At 43.2% G+C, this 13880-nt stretch overlaps 1 protein-coding gene and 1 long non-coding RNA gene across 5 annotated transcripts in view; both read left to right on the top strand.

Moving 5' to 3' along the window:
• Positions 1 to 1640: 1640 nt before the first annotated feature.
• ZEB1 (zinc finger E-box binding homeobox 1) overlaps positions 1641 to 13880 on the top strand; it is a 118574-nt gene continuing 106334 nt past the window's right edge. For 2 of the 4 annotated variants that reach the window (XM_036399511.1, XM_036399495.1), the window contains exon 1: positions 1641 to 1728. In XM_036399511.1, coding sequence (XP_036255404.1) covers positions 1671 to 1728 — 58 coding nt within the window. In that variant the 5' untranslated portion in view covers positions 1641 to 1670. Of the gene's footprint in view, positions 1729 to 2499; positions 2600 to 3443; positions 3585 to 13880 lie in introns of those variants that run through there. The other 2 variants (XM_054514299.1, XM_036399503.2) reach the window with 2 other exon arrangements.
• Positions 8590 to 13880, top strand: part of LOC129046637 (uncharacterized) — a 37898-nt gene continuing 32607 nt past the window's right edge. Inside the window, exons 1-2 of the long non-coding RNA XR_008508273.1 lie at positions 8590 to 8778; positions 10078 to 10252. This is a non-coding gene — a long non-coding RNA (uncharacterized LOC129046637). The remainder of the gene's footprint in view (positions 8779 to 10077; positions 10253 to 13880) is intronic.

Here is a 13880-nt window from a genome sequence, read left to right as displayed (position 1 = left end):
CAGTTCTCAGCCATCCTCATATTTGGGGTTCAGTACTCCCAGCTGATGCCAAATCTAATGCTTTTGAACAACTCCTGTTAGTCCATCAAGCACTTGGTACTGTTTGATTTACTTCTTTCATCCCTCTTAGGTAGATCCTTATTAAAATGCTGAGGTCAGCAGCCAACCATCACTAAGTTTAGGTGTATGTAAAAACAATACACCTAAACTTAAGGATTTTTTGAGAACTATCAAATGATTGGCACCTGCAACCACTGCTTTCATGTAAGTATCCAAAGCCAAGGCTTGGGGGTTTTTGAGGGTACAATTGATTAGGAAAATATCCCTTTGGATCTTTACCTAAATCTGCACCTGTTTTAGCCCAATACTTCTTTTCTAAGCACTTCTGATTGTCCAGACTTTTGTGGGAGCTTCAGATGCTCATAGGTATGTCCATAAACTGGCAGTGTTCCATAGTTCATTTCCTATAGACATGTTATGCTGCTTCCATGAAATGAGGTGACTTGCTACAGAATGTGAATATATAGCATGTGGAATAGGACAATGTAGAACAGCTAAAGGCCTCAAGTTTCTGTAGCGTATCAATTTCTTATTGAAAGTATCCCATTAATAGAAATGCTTTCACTGAAATTTAATTTAATTACATTTAATTTCTTTAGATAAAAGAGTTCCCCAGAAGCACAGAACTATAAATTCTACAGAATCATGCCAAGATAAAGAAAAAAAAAAGAGAAATAAGGAAGCCTAGAAGCAAACTCTCTCAATTATTTTATTGCCTGAAGTGAAAAGCAAGAGTAAATAAATAGCACAAGTGTTTGATGGTTTTAATTTTTATATATATTAAATAAGTTTATTAAGCACAACAGAGCTTGCTTATTAATTATCCGTGAAAAATTGCTCTCTTCTTTTTATTCGTAAAGGCACAGAATTTTATACCTCTCCTCCTCTCTGTAAAACCGGGAAGTATGACACGGAAAGCCCGAGCGCGGCAGACTTGGCGCACGGTGGGAACGGCGTCCCTGCGCTGCAGCTGTCGGTTCCCGCTCAGCCCCGCCAGAGCAGCGGCCGCTCCCGCCAGTCCCGGTGAGCCCGGGCGCGCCCGCAGCGCAGCGCGCCCCGCCAGGTGCGAGCCCCGCGGGCCGGGAGCGCGGCCCCGCGCCGGGACAGCCCCGCGGGCCGGGACAGCCGGGTCGGGAGCGCGGCCCCGCCGCACCTGGGGGCGGCTGCCGGGGCCGCACCTGGCAGCGGGGCGGGCGCGGGGCCGGACCCTCAGCGCGGCGCTGCGGTGCTGCTCCACGGGAATCCTGCTGCACCGCCCCGGGGGCCGGCGACCACCGACGCCCCCAGCCCGGCCCCGCCCCGCCCCGCCCCGCGGGGGTCCCCCCGCGCTGCCGCCGGCGCGGGGGTCGGGGGGCCCGAGCCCCCCCGGGCGGCGCGGCCGCTCCCGGTACCTGCGGGCGCAACTTTTCCCTCGCCGCCGTTCAAACGCGCTGCCGTAAAGCGCCCGTCTCCCGTGGCAACAAGGTTCCGGGCGAGCACTAGGTGTAGGAAGGTGATGTAAAAGTAAAACCACCCAGTGTCGTAAACCAGGTCCGGGGGGGAGGGGAGGGAGTGAGGGGGGCGGGCGGGGGAGGAGGTGACTGGAGCATTTAGACACCAGCGAGCGGATCATGGCGGATGGCCCCAGGTGTAAGCGCAGGAAGCAGCCGAACCCGCGCCGCAACAACGGTCAGTCACCCGCGGGGCAGCGCCGCGGCCGCGCTGGGGCGGCGGCGGGGCCGGGGCGGGGGCCGGGCACAGCCGTCCCGAGCGCGCAGGGGGGAGGTCGGGCGGGCGCCAAAGTAATTCCCCCGCCGCGGCTCGCCGGGAGCGCGGCTCCCTCCGCACCGTTATATCCGCTACCTGCAGCCTCCCTCGCCGCCGCCTCCCTCCTCCGCCTAGCGGTGCCTCCGCACTCCGCCGCTGTCCGGGACCGTTACACGCTGCTTCCCCCTCAAGCCCCGCGACCGCCCCGCCGCCGGCAGCGGGCTCGGGGGCCCCCGGCCGCGCCGCCGCCCTCCGGCCCGGGCGGGGACGCGGAGCCCCGCGGGGAGCGGCGGGGGAGCGGCCGCCGCCCGCCCGGCCGCGGCAGCCCCAACTCCGAAACTTGTTACCTGCGCGCTACCCCGGGCGGAGCGGGGCCTCCCCCCGGCCCCGCGGGCGGGATCGCCCCGCCGCCCGCCCGGGAGCGCCTCTGCCGCCCGCCGGAGTTTCCTCCCCGCTCGCCCGGCAGCGGGCCGGCTCCTCGCCCCCGGCCGGCGCTCGCCTTTCTCGGGGCGGCGGTGGGGGACGCCGGCCGGCCCCGAGGGGACACACCCGGGAGCACACGCGGGGGAGGCACGGCCGCCGCAGCGGGCGGCGATTCGCGCGGGGGCAGCGCGGCCGCCCCGGGCCGGCGCCCCCGCTCCGCGCCCGCCCGCTCCGCGCCTCCCCGCCCCGCCGAGAGTTGGTGCCCGGCGGCGCCCCGCGGCCGCCCCGCCGGGCCGGTGGGGAAGGGACGGCTGCGCCCGGGCGGCGGGGGCGGGCGGCGAAGTTTCTTCCCTTCCCTCTGGCTTCGGAGGTACCTGTTTGTATAATAATGGGTGGTAACGGTTTGGCCGGGGGCCCCCGCTCCGCTCTCCGTGCGTGTGTGACCAGCTGCTGCAGTCTATATAAGGAATTACATTTACATTTCAGGCTTAAGGGCTGCTGTGGGGTAGTGTTTTTTTTCCCCTTCGGTACGTGTGTTACTTTAAGATGCAATGGGAAGGTACACGGCGGGGGGAATAAAGGCTCGTAACACCCACTCTCTACTTATTTTCTGGAAAATGGAGAAGTAGTTCGGTCCTCGTAGCACGACTCTTCGGAATAGGATGTAGAGTAGGCGATTTTGTAACCCTCCTTGGCAATTTTAGGTTTTATGTGGCATTTCCTGTGCAGGGTCACAGATAGGAAGGCTTTGCCTGCGATCTGAGATGTTTTCATATGCAGTGAACGGTCTCCGAAATAGATCGGAGTCACCATCGGTGCTTCACCTCTCTAATCCTCCCTGTTCGGGGCATAACGTGGTGATAAATGACGGCCTTTCCAGGGGCTAACGGGTTCGTTTGATTGCGTTCAACTTAAAAGGGTTTTCTTATTTTTGCTGTGTGCGTTTTCTAGCAAGTACTCTTGTTTCCACGCTCATGTTATTAATTCCTTGTCCTAGTGTAAATATTTATATTTAGCTCATGATTTGGCTGTGCTAAAGGTAAGTTTGGAAAGTGCTTTTCTCTTTGCCTTATTAAAAATGTGGATGATCAGAGAAAGGGGCTTTTCTTGTTGCTGACGACAACATGTGTGACATGTGAGTCTGAACCACCCAGCGTCTGTGCAGGAGCTGTAAACATGTTTACCTGAACAGGAAAGAAAATGGATTTTTCTCTTAAAGATCCAGTGATATGAATACCATACTCTTAAAGCATATCAACAGATGACTTGAGAGAGAAATTTTCTGAAAACCTGGCTTTTGAAATCGACGAGGGAAAAAGATCCTTGATTGCTGCAGCAAATGGCAACTTGTGCAGGTAGAAAAAAAAGATGGTGTTTAGTTTTCTCCTGCATGCATGTCAGCCCCCTCCTGTCTGCTGCTTTCATTCTCAAGGGAGGGATTTATTTACCACGCTTGCTGTCAGTGTTTTTCCTTTGTGCTTAATATTAGAAAACCAGATTTAAGGCTGTTTAGCACAAACCGTTTTGTCTGCAGCGTGTATCACTTGCAGAAAACAAAAGGTGTATAAGATCTGGTATCATTCCAGATATCTTTCATCTTTATCACTTTTGGACCTCATTCCTGCACCTACTTTATTATGTAAAGCCTCTGAGTCTTTATCAACTAGTTCTGTAATGTAAAATGTAGTGTGTCTTGGTTTAGGCTGGTTTTGGTTCCTTTTATTGAGGAATTAAAACCAACTTAAGTCATTGTGCATTGGAGCATCAGGATCGGTTAGATAATAGAATCTGGATAATAGAGATTTCTCAGCAGTGGGTTTATGTTTGACTTGTAAATATTTACTGAAGAAAATGCATAGAAAAAAATGTTAACCCTTTAACCTTTAAAATAAATAAGTATGAGGCTTTTTTTCCCAAAGTCGCAGAATGCACTTGGTTCTTATAGGTATCTTCTGTTAATGAGGGGAGATGCATAAGCAACTGGCTTGTTTGTAGTATAAAAAATAAAAGAATTTTTATGTTGTTTCCTTTCCATGTTCCCACAGAATATGAAATTATTACAGAGAGATTGCACTAGACATCCAGTATGCCAGTTAATGATACTGGGCTATGGCACTGAGTATTGTAAACTTGTCTTCTTTTTATCTCTTGTAAAACTTAATACAGCTAATCTTACACTGTAAACTTTTGTTTTTTCTTTCTTTCCCCTTCTTTCTCTCTGTGTTTGGGAGCCATCCTGGTGCATTAACTCTAGTTGGAAAGACAGTCTTATCATCTTAACTCTGGAGCTGGTTCCTTTTCTGCCTTGTTTATTGGTCCCTACAGGAGGTCAGCAAAGAGCCGATTGGTGCTGCCATTAAGGCCTCCACCTACAAGGAAATCTGGCACTTCCTACCTGAGGAAAACTACCCTGTGTCATTGTCCTTAGTTCTGGCCAATACACAAACAACTTCTGCTACAGCAGGAGAGTTAACAAAGTGTTGAGATAATGTGATACGGCGCTGGTTGGGAGTCTCTCATCCCATCTACTTCTTTCCCTTCTCCCTCTTTTTTGGTAGAAAAATGAAGAGGAGGAAAGAGAGATGTGGTTTGGGTATTTTTTGCCAGTCATCTGCATAGCCACGCTCTTGTGAGACTCCTGAGAAGACTTCAAATAGATTCAATATCAGCAAAGGTTTTCTTGTTCTGAGTTGGTTTGCAGGCAAGATTAGTTGCTTTCTTAGCTTCTCTCATGTATATTATGGGATTGTCTTAGTTTTTATTAAACAGCAAAACTAAATGTGATGTATCTTGTTCTTCAGCAATGCTGTGAGATAAGTAAAACTATATATTTAAAACTTTCCTTCCCAGAGTGAGAAAAGATATCAACGTAAAGTATAGATGTTCTGAAAATAATACAAGTATGCCTTCAGGTTTTCAGATGCATATTTGATGGTGAAAAGAGGAATGTATGAATTTGGGTAAATTCTGCATGCTGTCAGGTACATGTGAGGAGAAGATATAAGCCAGCCTTGGTCACAGTGAGTTCATTACTAAAAGGTTATGTTGATTGACTTGTTAGAGTGCTATTTCAGTTGCTTTACAGTTGGTTCTTCTCTCTTTTTTATTTCTATTAGGTAACACTTTCATATAAAGTTTTGCTACCAGGCTAAGAACTGTAAGAAGACTGTAAGTCCCTTTGAATAAGGCAAAAGCATATTTCTTCTAGCTCCAAGGTGTTACCTACGGGCAGGACGTCAGGTGTTAGTGACACTTGGGATACAACGTTCCTGCTTGTGCCTGTCTTCTCTTGCCCCCTTGCCTTTATTTTTTGCTAGGTATCATGTTTTCACTCTAATGTTAATTTAAATTTGCAATTTGGGATTTGTGGAATGTAGCCTGAGTTAAAATTCCAGGCACAGTGAACGGGTCTACATAGACAGCTGAATTAACTGTTTGAGACCAAGGAAACCTTCTCTCTTATAAACAAGTAGCACTTCTATTTTAGTGTTAGCTACTGAAGTGTCGTGCAAGAGTGCAAGTTCTCTTAAAAAGGTCACTATTTCTTCATTTTTCTGTCAGCAGTCAGTGCTTGTTATTTTAATAGTTGTGAAGCAGGTTGTCTTATGGTAATTAATTACCTGAGGCAGTTGGGTGTTCTTAAGGTAATTTGTTTCCTGTTTGCCTTGCTTGTAGGGCTCTGTACGTGTGCTGCTGAAAGGGTTAATAAAAAGTAGCAAGAAGATGAAACTTTCCTTCTGACATGGGCTTCCCACTCATAGAAATCACTCAGTGTTTTTAGTTAGAAGTCTGAGGATTTCACTTCTTTGAATTCAGTCCAAATTTTCTGCTGAATATTTTAGTTACATCAGGTAGACTCAGTGGGGAGGGGTTTCTGAGGACTTTGGGCATTATGACAGGTCCTGTTAATTGGTGTTACTGACTTTGGTTGGGCTCTTGTTCTCTGTAAGCAGCGCCTCTGTGGACAGAGCAGGAGGAAGGGGTTCTACAGCTGTTCCCTCCTTCCTTCCCCACTGACACTCCGGTTGTGGTATTAGCCTGTAATTTTTTCTTATAGACTTTTTCCAGTGCTGGGGGGAGAGGCTGAAGTACTCTGAAGTCAAAATATCACTGTAATGCCTTTCCTCATGTGGAAACATCTGTTTTAATAGAGTTTAAAATGCCAGTGAGGGATGGCAGACACTTTTAACATGTGTGGGACTCTGTATTACTATGGTAAAGAAATAAAATTAACTTCTGTGAAACTTGGGTTGTAGGTTTTTTACTTGGGGTTTTTAACTGATTTTTGATCCACTGCTCTCTATTGCAGAGAAACTGCTGAAGCTACATTATCTGGCCAAATGCCTCTTAAGCATCCCTGCTTCTAAATTCAGTCATTATTATTTACCAAAAATATAAGCTTATTGCTGAAGTCATTAGCTGTTTGTAGTCACTTCAAAAACATTTAACTAATTGATATTGCAAACTGATTGGAGTAGGTGTGCTTTGTCAACTGTAAACAGTACATTCTGAGTCTCTGGAAATCATAAGGGTTCTACTCATGATAGGTTTCAAATACCCAAAACTGGAGGTTGAAACCCAAAAATTACTTTGTTTTTACGTAGGCTTTCATACCATATTGCGAAGTACAGTTCTAGATTAACTTTCAGCTGATTAACATCAATATTCCTGAGTTTTTGGTGGTTGTTACCTACATTTTTCAAGAGGACTCAAGCCTAGGATCTTTTCTGTTTTGGGCAAGTAAGCAGAACCCTGTCTTTCATTTGTGGTCTCAGAAACATTGGTGCTTCATTCTGGCAGCTATAATAGGCCTGTTATTTTTGAGAACTAAATTCTCAAGTGACTTACCCAGGGTCACACAGGAAGTCCATAGCAAGACTGAGTCCCAATCCATTTTTAATCCTCAGGACTACTCTTGCATTTGGCTTGATCTAGAGCCTTAAAGGGAAAGAATAGTTTTGTCATTTGGTAGTTACTATTCCTTTCAGCTTGATTGTTTGAGTTCGTTCATATTTATTGGAATATTTTTGCTTCCACCAAACAAGTGGCAAGACGCAAAATTCAATTTTGTCTTTAGCCATTTTTAGATGGTATTAAGATAGACTATGAAGACAGGAAACATCACCAGTGAAAATACTATGTAGTGATGTGCCAGAAAAGTAGAATGTTGTCTTCTGGTGTGTTTTGTATTTCTAAATCTTCTGTTTGATGATGCAAGGGTAGACAAAAATAAATCACATCAGGAAGGAATTAGTTAAGGACTACACTGTTAACATCAACACTGCTGCTGGGATGTGGAGGGTTTTAAGGGGACTGTGTTGGAGTTGCACATCTGGGCAGAAATTATTTCATCAGATGTTGGTTTTGTTGTGACAGTAATGACTAAAGAGTCTCAGTGTATAAATAACCAGCATTTCTAATATTTGAAAATGGTAAGTAAATAAAAAAGCATAAGTCCTTCTCAAAACAAAACTTTCCCAGGAATGCCTAAATAAGTGCCAGGCCTGATAAGTTGACTAGACTGGGACAAACACATGCAAGTCTAGGTTTTACCAGCACAGCTGCTTGTCACAGGTGGAGCTGTGTGGGAAGCAGCTGTGGGTGCAGGTGGGTGCTACTCCTGCCTGGGCAGCACAAGGCAAAGGTGGGTAGGAAGAATGTTCTCATATCTTCATTTGTGAAGATGTGTGGTTAGCTCCACTCATGAGACACTGCAATACATCAGTTAGGATAGGGATTCTTTCCTGCTAAGAGAAATGCTGTTGGAAGTTTTTAGCAGTTACAAAAAAATATGGACAAATGCCCAAGCAAAGTCTGGAGAGCAGAGGGTTGTATGGGAGAGGCAAAGTGTGTTTGAGGGAAGAAGAGTTGAGTAGGCAGGGGTGTAGTCTGCTTCTCACTGAAGGTCTGATACCTGATTTCTGATGCACCTTGCTGGCCTTCCAGGGAGGAATGTATTTGGCTGCTGCATGAGAATATCACAGTGGTAAATAGCTTTGACCTCACTTGACTCGGTGATGCCTTGAAATACTGGAATTGTTGTTGAGTTGTGTAGGGGGTTTCATGAGTGGATTGTTTTGTAATACTTTCTATGTCCATGTTATGTTGGCAAGTTTTTTTCAACCTTTTATAAGCCATTACCTCTAATACTCTCAGTTGATTTTTTTGCTGATTATTATGTGCTCATGTATTTCTCAGTCTTGGTTTGCTTTTCTAGTTCTCCAGTTCCTTACATCTTATTTTATTATTGTTGGAAAGAGTAACAAAAGTTTGATATTTTAAAAAACTGTTCACAGTTGCAGCTTTCTAATCTTTGTGACCATTTCTTTCATTTTTCCTATTGAGCTACAGTTTGTTTATTTAATATTCTATTTATCTCTTTTTTGCATAGATAAGTAGTATTCCTGAGTGACAGTCAAGAAGAATGGGAATTCAGTCAAGAGCAGTGAGACTTGATGGATAAAATACTGACTCCAGTTAAATGCAGTATAGCTTTATAAATCCATTTCAGTACTCCTGAGAAAGAATACTACTTCCATCACACAGAATGTAAGCACCTTTCAGACAGTAAGAATGTATGTACTGAGTCTTCCTGTATCTTGGCCTATACATCCAATTCCTTGTGTGAGTACCTGGCAGCTTACTCACATGTGTTAGCAGGATAGGTGATGGTAGAGTAGAAAGAAGAAACTTGTTAAATTTTTGTCTGTATGTGGAGCAGCAAGGCAGGATTCAGATGTTTCAGTTGGGTAGTGCTGAACATATTAACCATGTTTCTTTAGACTTGTACATTTGTCCCCAGAAAGGACAATAGAGAAGAAAGGAGCCTATTTTACTTTGCCTCACTCTGATTGTCTCAGATGCCATTACTGTAATGTAATATATTTTATTTTAACATGCCTTTTCAGAGCAGCAGAAGTTAACTAAAAATATGCTTTCTCATTTTTGAAAGTCAGTACTGTTTGAAAGCAGCCTGTTTCAGTTCTCTCCTTTTCAGCTGTCATTCCCAGCTGTCACAATCTCCGTGATGCGAGGACTTTACCCCTGTTGTTTTAAAGCAGTTTGGTTAACAGCTGCTGTCACCCAAAGGTTAAAACCTGAAAATGGGCATCCTTTATTGGTTTCCTTACAAATATTTGCTTTCTGTTTGCTAGCATCTTTCTTGTTGCTTTCCCTTCAACGTGTTCCATTGATCCTATTTTTGGAGAACTGTGTTAAGCAAATGAGCATGTCTAATGATGAACGTATTCTTAATTATAACTGAAAAAGAGAGCAAAAAAATTGTTTGCTGTGCTGTGATGACATTGCATCCTGTTCAGTTAGGATCTGTGAATAGGAGTAGCAGTTGTTCTTCAGTGAAAGTACATGTAAAATTAGTTCTTTAAACACCAAGAGCTCTCTATGATATGGGAGTGTATCAGAAGGAAAAGAAACAACTGTTCCTTAAGTAACTGCATAGTATTCTGTACTTTTCTGATGCAGAGATCCTCTCTTTCTGCAACTCCTCTGTACTTTAGCTTCTCACAGGTCAGGATCACTGGAGGAGCTGGCAAGATCATTGGAGAAAAATTAGTTATAAGCCTTGCCATTCACCATGGCTCTGAGAGTGATTTTCATGGACAGCACTAGAAGGGGTTAAGAGTCTGATGTGGTAGAGAGTATTTTTACCTATGAACTACTGTGCCTGTCCTTGTTAGGATCAAATGCTAGTTGGGCCAGTGATGCTAGAGAACACCTTCAGTTACTGTGATATAAAATATTTTCATTATTTCAGCAAATATCCTTTTCCCAGTTCTCTTTGATAGGCAGCTGACAGACAGTGAGGGCAATTTTCTTTCTATTTTGTAGGCATCCATCCACAGATGTGTATATGGAAGAAAGCAAAATGATGTAACAAAACATCACAAATGTGGCATGATTTGAAAAAAGCCTGGGGAAATCTATTCCATCTGAAAAAGGACAAACTAAAGAACAGAAAAATCAGGCCTTAACTACAAGACTTAAGTTGATTTTTGTTGAACTGGTAGGTCTCTAAAGAAGCAGGTTGGGCTTCTTATTTGTTTGTTTTCCTAACACCTTCCTCCTCACGTAAGCTAACATAATTTTTATTAATGCCTAGAAGCATCAGGGAGATGAGTTGTCCCTTTTTCTAAGATGCACTTGTCTTTAAACAGTTTTTCTTAATGCCTTGAAGTATTTTTGCCTTGTGTGCTTCCAGGTATGTATCCAATTTTCCTTCTTCTCACCTTCTAGTCCATTTTGTCATTTCTCTTAAGTTCCTGTAAGCTATCCACTATAAGTCATGTTAAGTCTTAGACTGGAAAAGGAGATACTGTTCAGAATCTGTAACCTGTTTAATCTTCCATCCTGTTTTGTTTATGTCTTTCCAAAGCCTTTCCTTTTCTTCATAGTATTCCTGGCACAGCTATTTGGTTAAGTCAAGCAAAATAGAACCAGTCACACGCTACTGGATTCATTCTTGTGCTATTGTTCACAGGAAGGACCTAGGTACAGTTTGCCTGGTAAAGAGCATGAGGTGGTGAATAAGGGCTTTGAAGCAGATTTGGAGCTGTAATGACTGGCTTCCTTCCCTGCTGCTGTCCCTTCCCCTTCCTTGCTAAGCATTTTCATTTGAAATACTAAGGTGTGGTCATGGGCATATCTGTTCTCAACTTCCAGTAATTTTTTGCTCACTGCTGAGCTGCACCATAATTACATATGCAAATGTAGTATTTTTCCCCCTTCTTACCTTGCACATGTGGGAGAGGAAGATAAGGTTGCAGAGTACTGTTGGGGATGTGCTGCTGTTGAGGAGATGCTGCAGATGGCTGCAGAAGGAGACAAGTACTCAACCTGCAGGACAAGGCTCAGCAGGGGATTTCAGAACTTCTATGTCTGAAAGGCAACAAGAAAACAGTATTCTTGCCAACTTTAAACTTTGGATAGGAGCAGATTGGAGGATGGCTTGTTATAACAACCTATTTTGATACATTCTAGCTACTGGTGCTGAAAGTAAATTTGCATTTGCTGTACAGATTTGTTTTGTAGACATATATATATCTACATCTATCTATACCTATATATCTATAGTTATATCCAATAATTTAATTTATTAGACTGGTGTGAATGCTCCCAGTATTAACACAAGGTAGACTTCTGTTCATAAGTGTTGTAATGATAGTAAAACCACAGAGACTAATTCTATGGAACAAACTATTCTGACAACTTCTGCCCTTCATGGTAAGGCTTACCTTGTACATTTTCCAGATTTGGAATTGACAGATGTACTGTATTCCTGGAACACTGAATATGTTTTTGAGCAAATATTGGAAGATAGAATTGGTTCTATAGTGCAATCAAAATGCTGGGAGACTTTCTGCACAATAGTGAAATAATACCTTAGAAATGAGAAGCAGAATTTAATTGGTAGCTGTGGACTAGGAAAAGGGAAATAGTTCCAGTGACACATCACACAGTATAACGTGCCATAGTTCTCTCTGTTTCACCACGTGATTAATCACGCCTGCATAGCTCATGTGGTGGTTACATGATGATGAGCCTGGCTTTTACCTCAGCATGTGAGTGAATAAAACTAGTGGCAGACTTTCTGCTTCTGTGAACTTAGCCAGTTCACACAAGGAGAATTTTAGCTTTTCAACTGTAAAGGATACAAATAGACTTGAATAAAAATCATGACATACAACAGAGGTTTATGATCCTGACAGAAATTCTTACAAGATGTTTGATGCAAACTGTTGTCTGTGGATCTGATGCTTGAAAAATGTTTTTGGCAGTACTGCTAAGATGCTTTCCTTCAGAAGTGAAATAGAATAAGGTGGTTAAGAACTCCAGCAAATATAGGCATTTTCTTTGTTTTAGTATGAAGTTGCAAGCCTTCTTCATTTATTTATGTCATGTGCCTGGAAAAAGTAATTAAAAAGCTCCTTGTTATGTACTATGTATGCAAATAATTTCATTGCATTTGTTTTTTCATATGTATGGTGTCACAATAATTTGGCATATAACTCTTTAGAAAAGAGTGAGTTCTTTTCTGAGCCAGAAAGAAAACAGAAGTGCTGAAATCTAAAGCTTGTCAAATGTCTTGTTCTAATAGTTTACAGTTGCCTATATTTAACTCTCTTCCTGACTTTTGACATTATTTTTAAGCATTTTGAAGGTCTTGTATAGCAAATTCTCAGAATAAAAATATTTGACTTTTTGGAGGTTCCAAGGTGCTCGCTTACTGAGTAAAGTCTTCCGGGTTTGTGCCTTAAAGTATCTTAATAGGCATCCTAATGAAGCTTTTTATCCCTTAAATATTTCCTCAACCTGTCTACCTTTAAAGAATTTGTGTGTCTTCCTGCAACCACAGTTTTAAGTAGGACTGTCAATCCAATGTGTGTCTTGTTCATTCTTGGGTCTACTCTTGGAACACTTTGTAGCTGAAGTGTGTGTGCGCGTGTGCAGCTGCGTGAGCTGTTTTCCTGCCTTTTCCTTTTGTCTGTCAAGCTTCTGGCTGATAGCAGATTAGCCATCTGAATGTGGGCAGCAAAGAGTAATGGGCTGTACAGAATGCCTGGGGCTTCTTGCATACAATAAAATGACTCCATTATAAAGCAAAAAAATGACAAGCCTGCCATGGAGGACGTCTGTACTGGAGATGGAGAGAATAGCCTTTGGTTTATGATCATGTTATTGGGTATAAAATAAACTTAATTTTTTTCAACTGTCAAAAGTATTCCTAGGTGCTTTACAGAGCAGTGCTGACAGTTCTTCTGGCAGGAAAATACTTATGAGCTAAATTGGTGATGTACTACTTGCTATTCCTGATTGCTGTATATATGTGTGGGGGTAGGAAGGGAGTAACAGCATGATGGCTCAGTTTCATTTTCATCATGCAGGTGTGTGTGGTTTTCTCCTTTCTTTTAAATTTTTTTATCTCTAATATTTTGCTTAGTTACAGGATTACATAATCTGCCCTGCAGAAGTGTGTTAGGTTTATTAAGTCTTTTGGAAGATGTGCTAATACAGATTTGAAGGAAATTGGGCCAGGAGCATGGCTGAGACACAGGGAGTCCAGATGCAGGAGGAGGACATGAAATATAAAGCTGTAGAGAGTTGGCTCAAGTAGACAAATGAGGCTGTGTGCAGAAGCATAGTAGCAGAAAAACTAATGAGGAATCTTATCAAGTTTTTTTTGACAGCTATACTTACCCATTGTAAGAATCCAGTGTTTAAAAAGCCCTTTCAATTGTCTACAGTTTACTGTGTCAGTAAGCAGTAGTGGCTGCTTGTGCACTTTTAACTTCCAGTTACAGCTTTCAAGAAGATTTTTTGTTTGTTTTTATGGCATTCAAGCTCTAAAAGGTGCTATCCCCCATTAAAAAAAAAAAACAGGTGCAGTACGTTAATTTATGCTAAATGGAAGATCTTCCTGGTTTGCATCTGCTCAGGAAATTAAGACACCTTCTGATATATATGAGCTTCCAAACTAACTGGAAAGTCAGGATAAAAACAATTTGGTACATAGAATACATATGTATTGTTAAAACATGGAAAACTTGTATTAAAATATTTCATTAAACAAACCTCTTAACTCACATTTGGTGTAGTTTGTCTTGCTTGTTGTGGTGTGTTCAATATGTTGCTGT

Source organism: Molothrus ater, chromosome 1 (assembly GCF_012460135.2).
Source record: "Molothrus ater isolate BHLD 08-10-18 breed brown headed cowbird chromosome 1, BPBGC_Mater_1.1, whole genome shotgun sequence".
NCBI classification, from domain to species: domain Eukaryota; kingdom Metazoa; phylum Chordata; class Aves; order Passeriformes; family Icteridae; genus Molothrus; species Molothrus ater.
The sequence above is the reverse complement of the archived record's forward strand: the minus strand, read 5'-3'. Positions and strand labels throughout refer to the sequence as shown.